At 49.2% G+C, this 21140-nt stretch overlaps 1 protein-coding gene across 1 annotated transcript in view; it reads left to right on the top strand.

Annotated features, from left to right (window-relative positions):
• Positions 1–21140, top strand: part of ATF6 (activating transcription factor 6) — a 120423-nt gene that overhangs the window by 17342 nt on the left and 81941 nt on the right. The window contains exons 8-10 of the mRNA XM_015423852.1: positions 3355–3540; positions 4145–4236; positions 17443–17562. Of these exons, the coding sequence (XP_015279338.1) occupies positions 3355–3540; positions 4145–4236; positions 17443–17562 (398 nt within the window). The remainder of the gene's footprint in view (positions 1–3354; positions 3541–4144; positions 4237–17442; positions 17563–21140) is intronic.

Genomic DNA, 21140 nt, shown 5'->3' with positions numbered 1-21140 from the left:
TAGAGCTGGCCCTCTGCTATTCTTGACTAACCTTTTTAGGTTCTGACTCTGTACACGCCATTATATTTATGGATCTGGCTCTGTCTAAGGAAGCTCCAGCTCTGGCTCCCTTCCCCGTCCTTAGCATTTCTCAGCTCCCCGCCACCACCATTTGCTATGCCACGCTGGGAACAGTCTTTGAAATAATGCTCTTTCACTGGTAGTGTAAGAAATTTACAGTCCAGTGGGGCACCTTCAAGACCAGCAAAGCTTTATTCAAGGTATGAGCTTTCGTGTGCACGGCACATTTTTTCAAATACACTGAAATGGAAGGTAGAGTTCAGACTTCTAGACAGAGGCTGAACAGCAAATTAGCATGTAACACGATGAAGGTGTTGTAAGATATGCAAAGACAAAACTAAATAACAAGCTAAGGTTATAAGGTCAGCCGTTGTTTTGATTTAATTAAGGGAGAAAAGGACAGTAAAGCAATAAATATGTCAAAATAGGATATAAGTGTGTAAAGGTGTCTTTTCTAATAGTGTGTTAGGCAGTTAGTTAGCTGGGCGGAGAGCCTTTCTTGGTTAGGGTCAGCGTGCTATGGCAGTCAGAGTGTCAGAATAGGATCTAGGAGACCTAGGTTCGAATCTCCACTCTTCCGTGGGCGCTTGCTGGGTTACCTTGGACCCGTCACCAGTGTTCCCTCTAAGCTGAGTTAGTATGAGCTAGCTCACAGTTTTTTAGCCTCCGGCTCACACATTTTTCTCTTAGCTCAGGAAGGAGGGCTCCAGAGCAAACTAGTTTATGCAGTGGCCAAATCACCTGCTCACAACTTTAATGTCAGTGGCTCACAAAGTAGAATTTCTGCTCAGAGGACTCCACAGCTTAGAGGGAACATTCACACAGTTGCAGCCTGACCCACCCAACAGGGTTGTTGCAAGGATAAAACAGAGGTGGGGAGAGCCACGTGTGCCACCCTTAGCTCCTTGGGGGAATAAAAATAAATAACCCCTGAACAGTCGGCGAGGCTTGCAGGGAGGGGTAGGTAGAGATCTTAAAATGTTCTTGTTTGTTTTCTTGGCCCAGCAGCATCCAGGCCCTTCTGTGCCATGCAGGGCAGGGGACAGATCACAGTAATATTGGGAATGATAGTGTAAGTGCTCTCCCCTATCCAGGAATCCCAGCGTTACTGCTCTTGAGTCCCTTTGCTTCCCCTTGCTAAACCTACTTAAGTCCTGTTGTGCTACTTAAGCCTTGTTGTGCTACTTTGTCTTGTTGTGCTACTGTACTTGAACAGTGGGTGCAGTTAGTATGGGGGAGCCACACTGTGCTCCCTCCAAAGGCTTCTCAACACGCAGGGAATCAACTCCAAGGAATCACTGCTTTTCCTCCCATTGTTCACCTGCCAAACTTTGGTAGCTGGCAACCAGGTAAAAATCAAAGCAGAAGTTTGAAAAGTAGGTGAGAACTAGATGAGCTTCCACCTAATTCCCAGTTCTCTCACAGGGAAATGCCCATACTCTGTGAATGACCGTTACTGTCAGCACCTTCCCATTCAAGCAGATTGTTTTCCCATTGTTTAATCTGCTGGTGGTAAAAGCTTTGTTTTGTTTTGTTTTGACTAATATCCTGCGCCCTGCTGGAAAACAGCACATGCGGTTTTGTTAGTTCTGTCCGTTGCTCTTAAAATGTAATTAGATTATGGCAATGGAATTATAGCAAATTAGATAATCCTGCGTAATTGTCTCTTGCTTAGCTAAATTTAATATTAGATCATGAAGTCCATACAAAGACATGCAACCCCCTCCCAGAGCTCAGTTGGAGAGAGAGAGAAGAGTCTGCTGATGGAAAATATTAGATTAGTGTTTCACTCTCAGCTGTCTCCCTTGGTGCAAAGACCAACGTGCAAAAATAGGGGCTACTGGAAAGGGTTTAGAGGCTAGATAATCTAAATTAGAAAAATGCCTTGCTGACTTCAGTGAATTAAAGTCTTTATTAACGCAACACGTGAAAACAGCAGATGTAAAGCAAGAAACACAAGAAGGCATAATAGAAAGATGCATGAAAATAAAGGGAAAGTAAACCATGTTTGAATTAAAACCACCCCATCCACATTGGAGGATAAGCTCAAGGTACCTGAAACTAGAAGTTGTGCTTAGTATTTAAAAATCTGTGGGTTAAAAGAAGGAAAAAGTACATGCCATCTTGCTTCTGCTGAAGAATATCTGCATAAGAGGGCTTTGCCCAGGGTAACCATGGAATATTGAATATTTCATGGATGGCATCTCTCCCTGGATGTGTCAAGTTAGGCCTCTTAGTGCTGGTGAAGTGGCAGAAAACGGTTTCTGAATGAGCGAGATCCACTTATTTGGAAGAAGCAAAAGTGCAGGAGTTTCCACTGGGTGCTTGGTGGAACGGATGTCTCTTCTGAAAGATGTGTTGCCATCTCGCTCCCTTAATGAAGGCACACCACATAGACTGTGGCAGTGAATGAAATTTACTGAGACCTGAGCACACTTCAGAAACTAGGTCCGTGTCCTGCCTCCCCCATTTACCAGACAAATGTCTGTGCTCCTTCAGTGAGTGCTGGGCAACAGGAGGCCTTATTCTCTCAGAGGTAGCAAACCGGAGCATGGTGAGGGGCTTGCAGGTTTGTATGTAGCAAACTGGTGTGTCGGTAAGCGAATGGGCTAGTCTTCACCCTGACTGGGAGCAGAAAGGAGCAGGGGACTGTAGGGAGGCATATTTGAGAGCCCACACCACTTGCTAAATGGTTTCCAGCCACCCAGAGGAGGGTTCCCTGCTTCAGGAAGGACTAGGCCAGGTTTGCCTGTGGATTCTCTTATTTGAACAAGCCCACTTTGTCTTGGAGCAGTAGAAGAAGAAGAAGAAGAGAAGATGAGATTGGATTTATACCCCGCCCTTCACTTGGAGTCTCAGAGCGGCTTACAAACCCCTTTCCCTTCCCCTCCCCACAACAGACACCCCGTGAGTCAGGTGGGGCTCAGAGAGCTCTCTCAAGAACTGCCCTTTCAAGGACAGCTCTGACAGAACTATGGCTTACCCAAGGTCTTCCAGCAGCTGCAAGTGGAGGAGTGGGGAATCAAACCAGGTTCTCCCAGATTAGAGTCCCGCCCCCCCCCGCCCCCCGCGGGGGGGGCCCGGGGGGGGGGGGGGGACGGGACAATCACTGAGGTTAGCAAAGGCCCAAGGCTGCTTCCAGTGCCTGGCCCCTTCACGCCAATGAGCCCTGAGAAGTTGGTCTGGATAAGTCCCTGTTGCCTTGAGGCGCTCGCCGGGGTGTCTTCTAGTTGGCTCCTGGGAGTAGAGCAAGATTCTGGGGTGCCCAGCCAGCTTCTTTGTCCTCTTCTGCAGGTGAACGTTCTGAGACGGCAGCAGCGCATGATAAAAAACCGGGAATCGGCCTGTCAGTCGCGCCGGAAGAAAAAAGAATACCTGCTGGGCTTGGAGGAGAGGCTGAAGTCAGCCTTGCTGGAGAACGATCGCCTCAGGAGAGAGAACGGCACCCTAAAGAGGCAGCTGGGTGACTTGGCAGTGGAGGTTGGTGGCTGTTGCACGCGTGGTGTTCCGGGTGCTGGTAACAGAATCTGGATTCAGGAGTCTGTTCAGGCGGCCATTTTAGCCTTCCACTTTGGTGGATTCCGCTTCTGTTTGCCTCCTGTGTCCCGTTCTCACTGTGATCCGATAACTGCGTGTTTGGGGGGGCCTGGCTGTCGGTAGCATGATAGGACCATCTTCTTGCTCTGTACTGCTAGGCAATCTTAGCCTTCCTGATCCTTGCCCTTTAGCTCACCTTCAGTTCAGGTTGTAAATAGGCAGTTTTCCGGACTTGCAAAAACAGCTTTGGGGAATGTGGCTGGTGGCTGCCTCTTGCCACCCTCGGGGCTCCCCGCCAAGACTCTCGGATGACTCTCTGACAGGGAGCATGTGTTGGGGTCTTGCGGTCATGTTGCCGGTGCTCCATGTCAGGCACCAGAGCGCCTGTTTCCCCAGGGACTTTTCTCAGGCGTGAGGGATACAAACAGCATTAAATCAGCATTAAATTGTGACGTGCGCGCATCAACCACAACCCTAAGGTTTGAAAGTGACGGTAAAATTTCGGCCTCTGTTTAATTTTTATTTTCCTAATTTTGTCTGTCTCCAGAACCAGAGTCTCAAAGCCTCACCTCCGAAGAGAAGAGCTCTCTGCGTGATGGTGCTGCTAGCTTTCGTAATGCTGAATTACGACAGACTAAGGTAAGACTCCTCTCTGTGCCTTCCGAGAGCCTGGATCTTCAGGCAGGAATACTCCAGGGACAGGCCAGAGCCAGTTCTTGGTATCTCCTGCTGTTGTTTGATTTGGGTTGAAGCTGTGGCTGTGAACTTTTGATCATCTTGGAGACTGTTGTTGAGTCTGGGTGGGGGGAAACCACGCACACTGGTTCTCTGGCAAGGAAACGTTTTTCTAGGCTCCAGAGCACAACACATTGTCTTACTCTGACTTCTTGTCTTTAGTTGTGGTGGATGTTAATGCCTTTCCAGGATGGGGATAATGAGGTGGGGGTGAAGATTCTAGGAAAGGGGAGACAAACCCTTAACCCTCAGCTGTTGAAGAATCAGAATGAAAATCATAGGATATCTTTCTGTACCTCTGCTTTTGAAACCTTTTGCTTCCCATGACTGCTGTTAAGAAATGTGTTTTTATCCTGCTTGTTCTTAAAGAAAGGATGTTTTTGGTACCCATTGTTTCTTTGCTCTGGACCAGGGGTCATTTCGTAGAAAAAGAGGTGCAGAAGCTCATTAGCATAACTCATTATCATAACTTATTTCCATATGCCACACCCCCTGGCATCAGATGGAAGGGAAGGCGGTTTAAACCCCCTCCCTGTCCATGGCATGCCCACGCGTCCCGCAGCTGTGGGGTGCACGGGCGAGCCAGCACCTTAGATGGAATGGGAGGACGTTTAAGCCCCCTCCCCTTCCATGGCTTGCCCCGCGTGTCCTGCGGCTGCGGGGCGCACAGGCAAGCCGGCACCTTAGATGGAAGGAGAGGCAGTTTAAACCGCCTCCCCCTCCATGGCTCGTCCACGCCCCCCGCAGCTGCGGTGTGCCGGGACGAGCCCGCACCTTAGATGGGCAGCTGAAAGCAGGGGGCAGGGCTCTGTCATGTGCCTGCCTCCTGGGGTCCTCACTCCCGGATTGCCGCTCCTGTGCGCTCCGGCTCCAACCGACCCCTGCTCTGGACCCTGTTGTTTTTTTCCTCAAGCCACTGTTACAGGGCCACTAATATGATTTATTAAAAATATGTATTCCTATAAGGAAGTCCGAGCGCCGAAGAATAGATTCTTTCATACTATGGTGCTGGAGAAGACTCTTGAGAGTCCCTTGGACTGCAAGAAGAACAAATCAGTCAATCCTCAAAGAAATCAACCCTGACTGTTCCCTGGAAGGCCAGATAATGAAACTGAAGCTCAAATACTTTGGCCACCAAATGAGAAGGGAGCACTCACTGGAAAAGACCCTGATGCTGGGAAAGATTGAAGGTCAAAGAAGACGGGGACGGCAAAGGATGAGATGGTTAGACAGTGTCAGCGATGCAACGAACATGAAATTGAGCCAACTTCGGAGGACGGCGGAAGACAGGAGAGCCTGGCGGGAGATTGTCCATGGGGTCGCGAAGAGTCGGACTCGACTGTGCGACTGAACAACAACAACATTCCTGCCTTTTGTCTTTTATGACCCCCCCCCAACATAGCCATTTAGTGTCAAACCCGTAAGAGACAGGCATAGGAAGTTCTGATTGTTCTCTTTATTATTGCACCTTTAGTATTCCACAGAATCTCCCACACCTTGTGATCCCATTCATGATGTCCTCCTCCATGCCTCTTTCTGGTTTGCAGTGAGGGAGCACAAGAAGCACAATGCTTCTCTTCTAACCCTGGGGCTGTTCGGGGTGGAGGGGAGCTGTTGGTGGTATCTGGGCCACCCAGAAGGAGGAGTGACAAGAAGGCTTTTGTCCCCATGAAGGGATGGGTCTTCCTGGTCCTGATTATGAAGTGAAGGAAGTTTTGCGCCCTCTCAGCCATCCCCCAGATGGCAGTCCGTCTGCATTGCCCTATAATAGCCATTGAGAACACTGACCTAGGTTCCCTTTTTTTGATCAGTCTAGGGCATGATGTTCATAACGTGTTTCTAAGATCTCATAAGAATATAAGAGAAGCCAATGTTGGATCAGGCCAGTGGCCCATCCAGTCCAACACTCTGTCGCACAGTGGCCAAAAATACCAGGGGCCATCAGGAGATCCAGCAGTGGGGCCAGGACACTAGGAGCCCTCCCACTCTTGCCCCCCCCTCCAAGCACCAAGAATACTTGCCTCAGACTGAGAATTTTTATTTAACTTTCAGTTTCTATACCGCTCTAACCCCGAAGGGTCTCTGAGCGGTTTACATACACTGTTAATTACCTATCTAGGGCCACATTATATGGGGGAAGTGACTGCCTACCGGCACCCAGGCAGCAGGGCTCCGTTGTCGTTGATCGGCTCTTTTTTCAAGCGGGGTTCCGGGTGTTGTTATTCTCGGGCGTTCCACCTCCTGACGCATTTTTTGGAGCAGGTCTTTGATAGAGCGACTCCCTCTGGTGGACTCATCCGTGTGCGCGGGTGCGCGCCAGCTGCAGCTCCTGCTCATGTCCTACTGGCTCTGCCGTGCCGCGCCGCCGCGCCACCATGATGCACTTTCCGCCCAGATTCTGCCGCTAATAGCCACTGATGGACCTCTGCTCCATATATTTATCCATTTCCCTCTTGAGTGTAGCCACCACCGCCTCCTGTGGCAGTGAATTCCATGTGTTAATCACTCTTTGGGTGAAGAAGCACTTCCTTTTATCTGTTCTAACCCGACTGCTCAGCAGTTTTATTGAGTGCCCACGAGTTTTTGTATTGTGAGAAAAGGAGAAAAGTACCTCTTTCTCTACTTGCTCTGCATAATCTTGTAAGCCTCGATCATGTCACCCCTCAGTCGTCGTTTCTCTAAGCTAAAGAGCCCCAAGTGCTTTAACCGTCCTTCACAGGGAAAGTATTCCAACCCTTTTGTCATTCTAGTTGCCCTTTTCTGTGCTTTTTCCAATGCTATAATGTTCTTTCTGAGGTGTGGTGACCAGAATCTCTGAGGTCCTTAGTTGTTCACCTGGAAAGCCTCCATGAGGAGATCAGCAATGATGGACAGGCACCTTCCAAGATTGGTTTCTCCTCCATTAGTAATCTTCCCCGGCGCAGGTCTGTTCTTGCTTTCCCATACTCATTTCATATGGGTGACCGGTGAGACCCAATAGGCTTGAGTGGCATTTTGCACCGACTGTTCTCTGTGGGACTTGTGAAACTGTACGGTTGGTTGCCCAGCAGCCAAGCAGGGGCTCCCTGCTATTTAAAGTCCATAACGGTAGGGCTTGTTGATGGTAGGTGGCTTGAAGGCCACTGCTCTAGCTCTAGGGTGTGACATTATCAGGAATGGGCTTTCTATATGTCACCCCGGATCCAACAGTGACTTTTGATATTCTTCTACGGCACTAAAAGAAATGGTAGCTTCGATCTTGAATTGCTGTTCTGTTGGTATAACAGCGCATCTGCCTACAGAACAGCGTTTTCATTGGCAGAGGAGGGAAGGGTAATTTCTCCTGATTCCCCCCACCCCATATTCCCCCTGCACTGTTCCCGCAAGTCTGTGAGCCTGCAGGAGCACAAAAAGCTGCAGTGGGAGGGAGGGAGTTGCTGTCTTCTCATGCAGCTCCACTCCTGTTGCTTAGGCTCTACGCCCATGCAAATAGTATTTTGTGTTTTAAGCTCTACTGATCTTGCCACCCCCCCTCCAAATTAACATTTGGATAGTTTGTTCATTTGAAATGTAAGGTCCCTTTTACTTTGCTCCCTGCAAGGCTGTACAGGACCGTACATGCTGATGTTACCGTGTGAGTACAACTTGGAGCTTTGGGAATGCAAACCAGTGGTTGCCTTTACCAGGATAGGCATCGGCTGAAAGTCATCAATAGTGAGCTGTCTTTGCCCTGACCTGGACAGGCAAGGCAAGCCTGATCTCATCATATCTCAGAAGCTAAGCAGGGCCGACCCTGGCAAGTATTTGGATGGGAGACCTCCAAGGAATACCAGGGCTAGTCGGGACGCAGAGGCAGGCAATAGCAAGCCTCCTCTCTGAAAAACATCCAAACCCCACTAGGGGTTGCCAGATGTCAACCGTGACTCCCAGGCATGCAAGTACACACACACACACACACACACACGCACACAATATAAAAAAATACACACACACACACACACACACACACACACAGTGAGCTTGCTTTCCAGTTTTCCTGGACTTCCTCTGCTGGATATTAGTAGTCTTTGCAGGCTATTTGTGATAGTTCTTCCCCAGTGCAAGAGATCTCCGATTGTACCAAAGCATACCGGGGCACATGGTCATGCTCCTGTTCACGGACATGCAGTCAGCAGTTATCCCAGTCTGTCTCTGGCATTCACAAATCCCCTTAAAGCAGACAGTGACAGACCTCGCAGTAGCAAAGCGAGGGGTTAAGTCTACAGGCCTGTTCTAGGTGGTTCTGGTGCCTCGAGCAAGGCTCACCCATCTGGTCTTGCCGCTGGCTGGGTCCAACCGAAGCCACTTCCCCGTCACCACCGGGGCTTGGCTTGGATCCAGCCGGCAGCTGTGCCTGCCTGGGAGGAGATGCCCCATCATCTCCTGCACCGATCGTGGTTGGCAGCACACTGAACCCTTGCAGTGCATTGGCACCCTCCTTTTTTGCTACCAGCTCTCATCAACCTGCTCTGACTTACGACCAAGGCTCCCTCTAAATGTGGAGTCCTGTGAGCAAAAATTCTACTTTGTGAGCTACTGGCATTCAAGTTGTGAGCAGGTGATTTGGCTGCTGCATGACTTATTTTGCTCTGGAGCCATCCTTCCTGAGCCAAGACAAAAATGTGTGAGCTGGAGTCTAAAAAAACTATGAGCTAGCTCACACCAACTCAGCTTAGAGGGATCACTGCTTACGACGGTGTCCTAGGATTGGTCCCTGCCAACACCAAGCTATCTGTTGCCCGCCTCTGTCCATATGGATTCTGATTCTTCTTTCCAGAACGGTCCAGTAGATGGGGCTTGATGCAAAGGAATTAGCAAGGAACTCAGCGGGCCGAAGCTGGTGTTTGTGGTGTTTGTGGGGAGGGGAAGGGCACTCTGCTCCCTGGCACTGGCCAGCTGTGTCTGTTCTCTCCCCCCCCCCCTGCTTTGTGCTGCTGGAAGCCTCCCAGCTCTGATTCCAAGATGTGATTCTGTCCTCAGAAAACTTTTATTACCAGGCATGTGTTTCGTATGATATCACTCTTGGCGGCAGTAGAGCAGTTACTGTACAATTTAGCTTTAACCAAAGAGAGAGAGAGGGGAGAAATCCTGGCATTTTAAGTGCGCAGGGTTTGTTTTGTTGCCAGATTTACAAATCAAATCCAGTTAAGCCTCGCTGGTTGGAGATGGCTTTCTAATTTATCGCTGACACGTGGCCCAGGGAAAGAGAATAACAGCAGAGCACCAGGTCTCCTGGAGCAAGTTTGTTCCTTGCTGACAAAGCCATTGCGGACAGGAGATCAACATCTCTTCCCACCCCCACTGCCACAAGGCAGCCGGCTCTCTCTCTGTGATGCCTCTTTGAATCTCAGTTGGCTCATGAAAGGGGAGCTGCAGATGATTTATATATTTTCATTCTGCTCCCTTCAAAGGCAGGGCACACTTGGTTGCGTTCTCGTTTTCTCTCTCTTCCCTTACCCATTTTATCCTCATAACAACCCTGTTAGGCGGGTTACGCTGAGAGAGAGAGAATATGTGATGGGGCCAAGGCGTGGTCTTTGCGACTGTGGATTTGGACTTTTGTCTCCCTGCTCTAAGTTCAGTGCTGTGTTTGCACTGGCTCTCTGTCCTTCTGCAGCCTCTTCCATCAGTCGTTATTCTGTGGGCGATCGAGAAGGAGGCGTGATATTAGAAGGTTAGAGGTGGGCTGTGTTTGCAATGATGGCTTCTCTAAAGTGGTGGCACCGGACTGTGTTGTCTAACTACAAGGGAGCAAGGAGGTAGCAGCAGCAGGTCGCAGGGGGAGCGGAAATTGCTTGCCAAGCCTAAATCCGTCTGAGAGGTTTCTCACACCCATTCTCTTATCAATTTCCCTACCTAAAAATTATGTGGTACAACTTGGGGTGCCTCTGCTATAACGCTTAGATGCTCAGCTTTGGGGTTGGTATATAGTACTGCGGAATACGGTGCTCCAGTGTGGCTCAACAACCCCTATGCCCACAAACTCGATGTCCTACTCAGTGCAATCCACTCTGACCCGTTGGCTACCCACGTTGTGCCACATCACTTCCCCGCATCTCTGAAGACAAGATGCTCTTCTTTGTGAATATAGAAAGAACATTGAAAACAGAGAGTTGCCCATCCACAAAGAGATGGCTGACACGGGCCTCTCAAGGCTACGATCCCGATACCCAGCAATAAGATCTGCACAAATCCTGCCATCACAGATTTCAATCTAGGGAATGAATGGTTGCAAACATAAGAACATGAGAGATGCCAATGTTGGATCAGGCCAAAGGCCCATCCAGTCCAACACTCTGTGTCACACAGTGGCCAGAAATACCAGGTGCCATCAGGAGGTCCACCACTGGGGCCAGGACATTAGAAGCCCTCCCACTGTTGGCCCCCCCCCAAGCACCAAGAAGACAGAGCATCACTTGCCCCAGAGTCTCTCTCTAGACCTTGTGGCTAATAGCCACTGATGGACCTCTGCTCCATATGCTTATCTAATTCCCTTTTGAAGCCGTCCATGCTTGTAGCCGCCACCACTTCCTGTGGCAGTGAATTCCATGTGTGAATCACTCTTTGGGTGAAGAAGTACTTCCTTTTATCCGTTCTAACCCGACCGCTCTGCAGTTTCATGGAGTGCCCACGGGTTCTTGTATTGTGAGAAAGGGAGAAAAGTACCTCTTTCTCTACCTGCTCTTTCCCATGCATAATCTTGTAAACCTCAATCATGTCACCCCTCAGTCGTCGTTTCTCCAAGCTAAAGAGCCCTAAGTGCTTTAACCTTTCCTCATAGGGAAAGTGTTCCAACCCTTTTATCATTCGAGTTGCCCTTTTCTGCACTTTTTCCAAAGCTATAATATCCTTTTAAAGGTGTGGTGCAGTCAGTTCCACCCGATATCCATAACCTGATAAACACCAACAAGAGGCCTGCAGGATTTGACTTGCCACATAAAGTATGGAAGACGGCTAACAGAATATGAACAGGCTTTGGCAGTTGGGCAGACCTGTTGTTTAAATGGGGCAAAATACCAGGACGCAAATGCGATTGTGGCGCAGCCCACCAAAACTATTTTCCATCTGTCACAGGAATGTGAGCATCATGCTTGACGTGATGGAGCTCTCTGAACTCCCCCCAGCTGTGACTGAGTGGATTGAAAATTTAGATATTCGTATTTAGCGGGATTGCCCAGTCGGTCTGCATACCCGCTGTATCAACTTGGTTCCCTGTTTTATATTATTATATGCTTCCTGTGTGTAAAGGTAAAGGTTTCCCTTGCTCGAAAGCCAGTTGAATCTGACTCTTGGGGGCGGTGCTCATCTCTGTTTCCAAGCCGACGAGCCAGCGCTGTCCAAAGACTTCTCTGTGGCCATGTGGCCAGCATGACTAAACGCCAAGGCGCATGGAACGCTGTTACCTTCCCATTGAAGTGGTACCTATTTATCAACTTGCAATTTCTTGCTTTCAAACTGCTAGGTTGGCAGGAGCTGGGGCCAGAGACAGGAGCTCACTCCGTCACGGGGCACTAGGGTCTCGAACTGCTGAACTACCAACCTTCCAGTCTGCAGCTCAGCATCTTAACCTCTGAGCCACCGCAGCCTTCTGTGTGTAACTGTGCCATATGATAAATAAATAAATCCCTTCCTAACTGCTTGAGCCCATGCACACGCACATTCATGGCACACACCCCTTTCCCCTCTGTGGTATTACCAACAGTTCTGTCTTACTTGTACACTGATACTAGCCATGGTTGATGCAAACCCAGGATCTTGTGTAGCCCTGACTTTCTGATTTGCTTTGCAATCATGGTCTGTGAGGGAGTTAATGGTTTGTGTTGATGCATGGTTAATGCTGGAATGGAAGCAGGGTGAACCGCTTAGGAGGGGCGGGAGTGCTTGTTCCCCAGGCTGGCTCCTGATCGGCAAACCATGCCTGGAGCCAGCAGAATGTCCGCACCATGTTAAAGTTTGGGATGGCAGTAAGTAAGAAGGCTCAGTCTCTTTCTTCAAGTTTGTTTGCTATACTTCTTAAAAGAGCCTAAGTCTGTTTGTGTATGTTTCTTGGGGGTGGGGGTTTGGCTCTAGGGTGACAAGACCGCATAGCAACCCAGATCCCACACCCCGTATAATTTACTGAGTGAGAATAGAAGGCATTGTGAAAATGAGACCACAGAATCATCTTGTGCAGTGTGTGAAGCCACTGACTGAAGACCCAGAGGCTCAGAGAGGCTCATGCAAAAGGGTCTACGCTAGCCGACAGAAGCGTACAAGACAACACAAAATGCTTAAAATAGCATCAGTACTGAAGCCACTGACTGAAGACCCAGAGGCTCAGAGAGGCTCATGCAAAAGGGTCTACGCTAGCCGACAGAAGCGTACAAGACAACACAAAATGCTTAAAATAGCATCAGTACTCTGTAAGAAGGAGCTGCGGTGGCTCAAGTGGTGAAGACACTGAACTTCAGGCTGTGGAAGGTCGGTAGTTCAGCAGTTCGAGACCCAGGTGCCGCATGACGGAGTGAGCTCCCGTCTCTAGTTCCAGCTCCTACCAACCTAGCAGTTTGAAAGCAAGAAATTGCAAGTAGATAAATAGGTACCGCTTCGGTGGGAAGGTAACAGCGTTCCGTGCGTCTTGGTGTTTAGTCATGCCGGCCACATGACCACGGAAATGTCTTCAGACAGCGCTGGCTCTTCAGCTTTGAAACGGAGATGAGCACCGCAACCCTAGAGTCGGATTCGACTGGCTTTCGAGCAAGGGAACCTTTACCTTTACCTTTACTCTGTAAGAACATTTTAAAATGTATCCAAATAGACACTAATGAAAGTCACAAAACCACATGGGAGCACTCCTAAAAGGGAAAAATTTTGCTAAATCTAGAACATTTCAGGTGGGGAACACAGACAGCATTGCCTCAGACAACCAGAAGCAGCATTTATTTTGCACTTTCAGCACGATTTGCATCATTTCTGTACTCATTCCAACCATGTAGTGTAGAGTGATATAATTCTTCTACTGCAAATGGGGTTGGTAAAGGTAAAGGTAAAGGTTCCCTTGCTCGAAAGCCCACGAGTTCTTGTATTGTGAGAAAGGGAGAAAAGTACCTCTTTCTTTACCTGCTCTTTCCCATGCATAATCTTATAAACCTCGATCATGTCACCCCTCAGTCGTCTTTTCTCCAAGCTAAAGAGCCCTAAGTGCTTTAACCTTTCCTCATAGGGAAAGTGTTCCAACCCTTTTATCATTCGAGTTGCCCTTTTCTGCACTTTTTCCAAAGCTATAATATCCTTTTAAAGGTGTGGTGCAGTCAGTTCCACCCGATATCCATAACCTGATAAACACCAACAAGAGGCCTGCAGGATTTGACTTGCCACATAAAGTATGGAAGACGGCTAACAGAATATGAACAGGCTTTGGCAGTTGGGCAGACCTGTTGTTTAAATGGGGCAAAATACCAGGACGCAAATGCGATTGTGGCGCAGCCCACCAAAACTATTTTCCATCTGTCACAGGAATGTGAGCATCATGCTTGACGTGATGGAGCTCTCTGAACTCCCCCCAGCTGTGACTGAGTGGATTGAAAATTTAGATATTCGTATTTAGCGGGATTGCCCAGTCGGTCTGCATACCCGCTGTATCAACTTGGTTCCCTGTTTTATATTATTATATGCTTCCTGTGTGTAAAGGTAAAGGTAAAGGTTTCCCTTGCTCGAAAGCCAGTTGAATCTGACTCTTGGGGGCGGTGCTCATCTCTGTTTCCAAGCCGACGAGCCAGCGCTGTCCGAAGACGTCTCTGTGGTCATGTGGCCAGCATGACTAAATGCCAAGGCGCACGGAATGCTCTTACCTTCCCATTGAAGTGGTACCTATTTATCAACTTGCAATTTCTTGCTTTCAAACTGCTAGGTTGGCAGGAGCTGGGGCCAGAGACAGGAGCTCACTCCGTCATGGGGCACTAGGGTCTCGAACTGCTGAACTACCAACCTTCCAGTCTGCAGATCAGCATCTTAACCTCTGAGCCACCGCAGCCCTCTGTGTGTAACTGTGCCATATGATAAATAAATAAATCCCTACCTAACTGCTTGAGCCCATGCACACGCACATTCATGGCACACACCCCTTTCCCCTCTGTGGTATTACCAACAGTTCTGTCTTACTTGTACACTGATACTAGCCATGGTTGATGCAAACCCAGGATCTTGTGTAGCCCTGACTTTCTGATTTGCTTTGCAATCATGGTCTGTGAGGGAGTTAATGGTTTGTGTTGATGCATGGTTAATGCTGGAATGGAAGCAGGGTGAACCGCTTAGGAGGGGCGGGAGTGCTTGTTCCCCAGGCTGGCTCCTGATCGGCTAACCATGCCTGGAGCCAGCAGAATGTCCGCACCACGTTAAAGTTTGGGATGGCAGTAAGTAAGAAGGATCAGTCTCTTTCTTCAAGTTTGTTTGCTATACTTCTTAAAAGAGCCTAAGTCTGTTTGTGTATGTTTCTTGGGGGTGGGGGTTTGGCTCTAGGGTGACAAGACCGCATAGCAACCCAGATCCCACACCCCGTATAATTTACTGAGTGAGAATAGAAGGCATTGTGAAAATGAGACCACAGAATCATCTTGTGCAGTGTGTGAAGCCACTGACTGAAGACCCAGAGGCTCAGAGAGGCTCATGCAAAAGGGTCTACGCTAGCCGACAGAAGCGTACAAGACAACACAAAATGCTTAAAATAGCATCAGTACTGTGTAAGAAGGAGCTGCAGTGGCTCAAGTGGTGAAGACACTGAACTTCAGGCTGTGGAAGGTCGGTAGTTCAGCAGTTCGAGACCCAGGTGCCGCATGACGGAGTGAGCTCCCGTCTCTAGTTCCAGCTCCTACCAACCTAGCAGTTTGAAAGCAAGAAATTGCAAGTAGATAAATAGGTACCGCTTCGGTGGGAAGGTAACAGCGTTCCGTGCGTCTTGGTGTTTAGTCATGCCGGCCACATGACCACGGAAATGTCTTCAGACAGCGCTGGCTCTTCAGCTTTGAAACGGAGATGAGCACCGCAACCCTAGAGTCGGATTCGACTGGCTTTCGAGCAAGGGAACCTTTACCTTTACCTTTACTCTGTAAGAACATTTTAAAATGTATCCAAATAGACACTAATGAAAGTCACAAAACCACATGGGAGCACTCCTAAAAGGGAAAAATTTTGCTAAATCTAGAACATTTCAGGTGGGGAACACAGACAGCATTGCCTCAGACAACCAGAAGCAGCATTTATTTTGCACTTTCAGCACGATTTGCATCATTTCTGTACTCATTCCAACCATGTAGTGTAGAGTGATATAATTCTTCTACTGCAAATGGGGTTGGTAAAGGTAAAGGTAAAGGTTCCCTTGCTCGAAAGCCAGTCGAGTCCGACTCTAGGGTTGCGGTGCTCATCTCCGTTTCAAAGCCGAAGAGCCAGCGCTGTCCGAAGACGTTTCCGTGGTCATGTGGCCGGCATGACTAAACACCAAGGCGCACGGAACGCTGTTACCTTCCCACCGAAGTAGTACCTGTTTATCTACTTGCAATTTCTTGCTTTCGAAATGCTAGGTTGGCAGGAGCTGGAACGAGAGACGGGAGCTCACTCCGCCATGCGGCGCACTTGGGTCTCGAACTGCTGAACTACCGACCTTCCACAGCCTGCAGTTCAGCGTCTTAACCACTTGAGCCACCGCAGCTCCTAAATGGGGTTGAGAGCATGGTAATTCCCCCCCCTAAAGTGCCTGTCTGATACGTGATTTGAACCCAAAACTTTGCAGCTCGTGCTTTTAGCCAGTCTGCTAAAGAAGCTGTGCTGAAACTTTAGATCAGCCTTGGCTAAGGATGGATTGCCCGTTCTGAATGCCCTGACCTAGAGAGCCCAGGCCTGCCTGATCGCCAGGATCTCGGAAGCTAAGCCAAGTTGGCCCTGGTGAAGTGTTCAGGTGGGAGACCACCAAGGAAGTCCAGGGCTGCAATGGAGAGACTGGCAATGGCAAGCCACCTCTAAACATCTCTTGCCTTGAAGACCCCATGAGGGGTCGTCATGAATCAGCTGCGACTTGACAGCATTTCCCACCACCACCACCACGACCACCATTCTGTGAATAGAGAACCAGCTCAGCATCTTGTGGCCTCTGTGAAGGATGACCACGCTGGTGGGAGGGGAAGCTGCCTTAGATTAGTACTGGAAGCACTTGCAACTAAGCAACGAGGCTTACATCATTCTCCTCTCTTCTGTTTTATCCTCACAACAACCCTGTGAGGTTAGGTCCGGCTGAGACTGTGTGACCGGCCCAAGGTCACTGAGTGAGCTTCCGTGGCACGAGTGAGGATTCGAACCTGGGTTTCCCAGATCCTAGTGTGACACTTTAACCACTACACCATGCAGTGGTGTACTGGCTAAACATAACAGTCATAAGAACATACGTAAGGATTGTGTGACCGGCCCAAGGTCACCGAGTGAGCTTCCGTGGCACGAGTGAGGATTCGAACCTGGGTTTCCCAGATCCTAGTGTGACACTTTAACCACTACACCATGCAGTGGTGTACTGGCTAAACATAACAGTCATAAGAACATACATAAGAGAACATAAGAGAAGCCAGTGTTGGATCAGGCCAATGGTCCATCTAGTCCAACACTCTGTCACACAGTGGCCAAAAACACCAGGTGCCCTCAGGAGGTCCATCAGTGGGGCCAGGACACTAGAAGCCCTCCCACTGTTGTCCCCCCCCCAAGCACCAAATACAGTGCATCCTTTGCCCCCAGCCTGTGAGTTCCTATCTATACCTTGTGGCTACTAGCCACCGATGGACCTCTGCTCTATATGCTTATCTAATTCCCTCTTAAAGCTGTCCACGCTTGTAGCCACCACCACCTCCTGTGGCAGTGAATTCCATGGATCACTCTTTGGGTGAAGAAGTACTTCCTTTTATCCGTTCTAACCCGACCGCTCAGCAATTTCATGGAGTGCCCACAAGTTCTTGTATTGTGAGAAAGGGAGAAAAGGACTTCTTTCTCGACCTGCATAATCTTATAAACCTCGATCCTTTGCTGTAACAGGCTCCTAGCTTTGCGATCCAGCTGACGTTTCTCTCTTACTTTCAGTGGGTTCGAGTGGGGTTTCAACTCGGCTGGGTCTCGAGCCGGCTCTTCTCACCAGAGCAGGCATCTTCTGGAATTCTCAGCAAGTTTACATCAGGACCCAGGTGGCGGGAAGAACGATGGGTAAGCATAAAAACCTCTTCTCTTTGACTTCTGGTCTCCAGCGTCTTTACGGCTTGGATTCCAGCTACCGCTTCCGTAGTTGCAAAACTTCTGCCCACAAAGGGTGGTTTCCCCACTCTTACAGGAGGCTGACATGTCCCCCCTCAAATGCCCACTTCAGCAGTAGGTGTCATTTCAGGTTCCTGCAGGGTGGGTAGGGAAATCATGCTTTCTGAGCAGAAGTCCACGCCCCCATGGAAGCGCTCTTCGGGATCCAACCCTTTGTTCATGCGTATATTTTTGCCCTTATGCTCGCATAAATGGTACGATTAGAATGTCTTTTGTTTCCCCTTTGACGATGATGACCTGGTTATCCATGGTTCTGTAAGAAGTTGGGGTCACAAGAGGTTCAGGATTGATCGGCAGAGCGTGAGATGGCCATAGACAGGTCTCTATAAATGTGAATTATTTACCTGCTCCCAAGCCTTTCCCAGTTGCTCAGGGGCGTTCAGACTGGACGGCCCTGAGGTACGGTTGCCAGCTCCAGGTTGGGAAGTTCCTGGAGATTTTGTGGTGGAGTACGGGGTGGGGCCTTAGTCAGATATAATGTCATAGATTCCACCTTCCGAAGAAGCCATTTTCTCCAGGGGGCAGAGCTCTGTCACCTGGAGATCAGATGTAATTCCAAGGGATCTCCAGGACCCACCTGGAGGTTGGCAACTCTGCCCTAAGGTTTTCCAGCACTGCCTCAGCAAATGCTCGGCAACTTGAAGGGTGATGCCTGGGGAGGGCCGAGCTGAGGGAGGACGTAATGTCGCTTCTGCATGACATTCTAGGCTGCCTTCCAGTCTCTAGAGACTTTAACATAGAGATGAGGGGGACGTTCCTAGAGCATCACTAGGTGGGGGTCGTTTTTTTCCTCCCACTCCTCAGTTTCTTGCAGTGGAAAATTGGGGCTGGGGGTTTTTGCCTGAAAATGGCTCTGTGGCCCAAGCACATAGAGTAGCTCACGAGGCTAGGCCCCAGCCTTAATGCAGTGAGGTTCTAGAACAGGACCCCAGAATGCTTGGATTGAGCAGGGGCATGGTTGGTGTGTGCAGCATCTTCTGTACCTCCAAATACAGAACTCAGAAGGATCTTGCTTCTTGTCTCCCAGGCGAGCCACTGTGGTGTAATGCTTAGTATGTCAGGGTCTGGGAAACCTCCGTTCTAGTCCCTACTCCGCCATGAAATTCACTGGCTTATCTTAGGCCACACTCTCTGTCTACCTCCCAGGGTTGTTTCGGGACTAACGTGAGGAATGGATGAACGCGCATGCCACTTGGAATTCTTTGGAGGAAGGGTCACGTAAAAATGTCCTAGCTAGACGAGGATCTCTTAAGAGGAGGTGGGGAACTTCTGTGGCCTGGTGGTTGTGTTGTCTGTTTTAATATGACCAGCGGCTGTGCCCCAAGACATCCTCTCTCATTCTCACAAGCATGCACTTTCCACAGTTATGCCCACATAACCCATCGCCTCTTACGATGTTACAGGTGTGTGTTTTGTGCATTCTGTCTGCCAGCATCAGTTGTTTGGTGTAGTGGTTAAGTGCGCTGACTCTAATCTGGGAGAACCAGGTTTGATTCTCCACTCCTCCACTTGCACCTGCTGGGTGACCTTGTGCAAGCCATAGGTTTGGCACAGCTGTCCTTGAAAAAGAGCATTTTCTGTCAAGAGCTCTCTCAGCCCCACCTACGTCACAGGGTGTCTGTTGTGGGGAGGGGAAGGGAAAGGAGTTTGTAAGCCGCTCTGAGATTCCCTTGGATGGTGAAGGGCGGGGTATAAATCCAATCTCCTCCTCCTCCTCCTCTTCTTCCTCCTCTTCTTCCTCTTCTTCTTCCTCTTCTTCTTGTCAAACGAGGGACACCAGAAAGAAAAACCTGCTACTAGGAATATTAAAACGGATGCTTATGGTGCTTTGTAATGTGGCTGCAATGATAATCTCCATCTCCCCCTTGGCAATTCAAAGTAAGCTCCAGCCGAGCTTAGAGTACCAACAGAGGATGGAACCTTCTTGCTTTGTCTGGCCGTGTGAGCATTTTACGGAGCAGCATCTCTTCCTTGGTGGACTCCGCTGAGCGCACATTTGGTCCTGATGCTCCATGTGAGCCTGCGGCTGCTGTCTACTCTGTCTGGGGCCCGCCTGGACAATGTCACACTGTTTCTCTGCTAATGTTCTTGGCCATTTGCAGAGGTTTACTTTAGGCAGCGGGCAGATGCGTGCTTTAATCGTCTCCAGATTGTGTGTTTGGCTTTTTCAGCTAATGGCTTGTTCCCTCTGATTGGAGTCTTTCCTTTCCAGTAGAGGTTTTTTCCCCTTTTCTTTTTATGGCCATCCACAGATGTGCCGAAAGCATACGTCGCGGAGAATGTTGTGGAAAGCAGGCAGGGAGACAAGAGTGTTTGTAATGTCTTTGCAGCAAAAATCCGATGTGGTCTCATCTCGAAGCATCAACTGCGTGTGTGTGTGTTTGTGCTCAAGGTCTGTGCAATGGATACTTTTGGTCGGTGGAGCAGCAGACTCTCCTCTCCTGTCCTCCCCCCTTCCGTTTAATGCTACTATATCCCTGCAGCTGGCTTTGTGATACCTTCCTATTAGCCCTCCTGGTTCTGTTCTTGTGTCTGCCTTCTTGCCCGCCTCTCCCTGGGCTAAGGTACACAGCATGAGGGAGCTGGCTTTCCCCTGTCTATCACTTTCAGCCTGTACACCAATCTCTTGCTTGCTTCCTTCCTTCCATGGCCACATCTCCATCCGTCTTGTCTCTCCATATCCTCCACCCTACTCCTCGTACGTGCTTCTGATAAATGAGCATTGGTTTGGCCTGAAGTCTTTGGTACATACCTGTGGCCACCACTTCTAGTCCTACGGTTCCTTCCTGATTCCCCCCCTCCGCAGACACACTTCTTCTGCTCTGCCTCTTATTCACATTCCATTCCACTGAGCTTGCTCTTCCCCAGGCTCCAAGAGCTGCTTTCTGGCCACATTTAATAGCATCCACACAGTCCCTGAGCTTCTGCGACACCCTGCTCTCCCGCCTCCTGGCCCTTTCTTCTCTTCCCCCCCACTGCCTGTAGGGGGGCTGTCAGTCTTATCCTTGGCCTCTTATTCTTTGCCCTTTTTCGTTCTCTCTAGGCAATCTCATTTTCCTCTGCCTCTTTAGGATGAAGGTTTCTAAACATCTTTTTCCGTTTTTGATCTTTTTCAAAAGCAATTTGTGAGATGGAAGGGAAATGTACTTAGAGCGTTTCCACTTGTGCAGGCAGTGGTGCAAAGACTACCGCAAGAAGTAGCAATTAACCATAGCAGGAATCAACACAATGAAGGTCCTGATTTGGATTTTGGTTTTGTGCTTGTTCATGCATGTTTACTACTGTGATTATTGCAAGCACTGTGCATATGGGCGTGGCGCAGGGGATGGTGGAGGATCCTGGGAGACCTGGTTTCGAACCCTCACTTCTTCTGTTAAAGCTTGCTGGGTGACCTTGGGCCAGTCACCTTCTCTCAGCTTAACTTGCCTCCCAGGATTGTTATTCTGAGGAAACAAAGTTGGAGAGAACCA

Source organism: Gekko japonicus, unplaced genomic scaffold, assembly GCF_001447785.1.
Source record: "Gekko japonicus isolate JY-2015 unplaced genomic scaffold, Gekko_japonicus_V1.1 scaffold281, whole genome shotgun sequence".
In the NCBI taxonomy this organism is placed as follows: domain Eukaryota; kingdom Metazoa; phylum Chordata; class Lepidosauria; order Squamata; family Gekkonidae; genus Gekko; species Gekko japonicus.
This window is presented reverse-complemented; position numbering and strand designations above follow the sequence as displayed.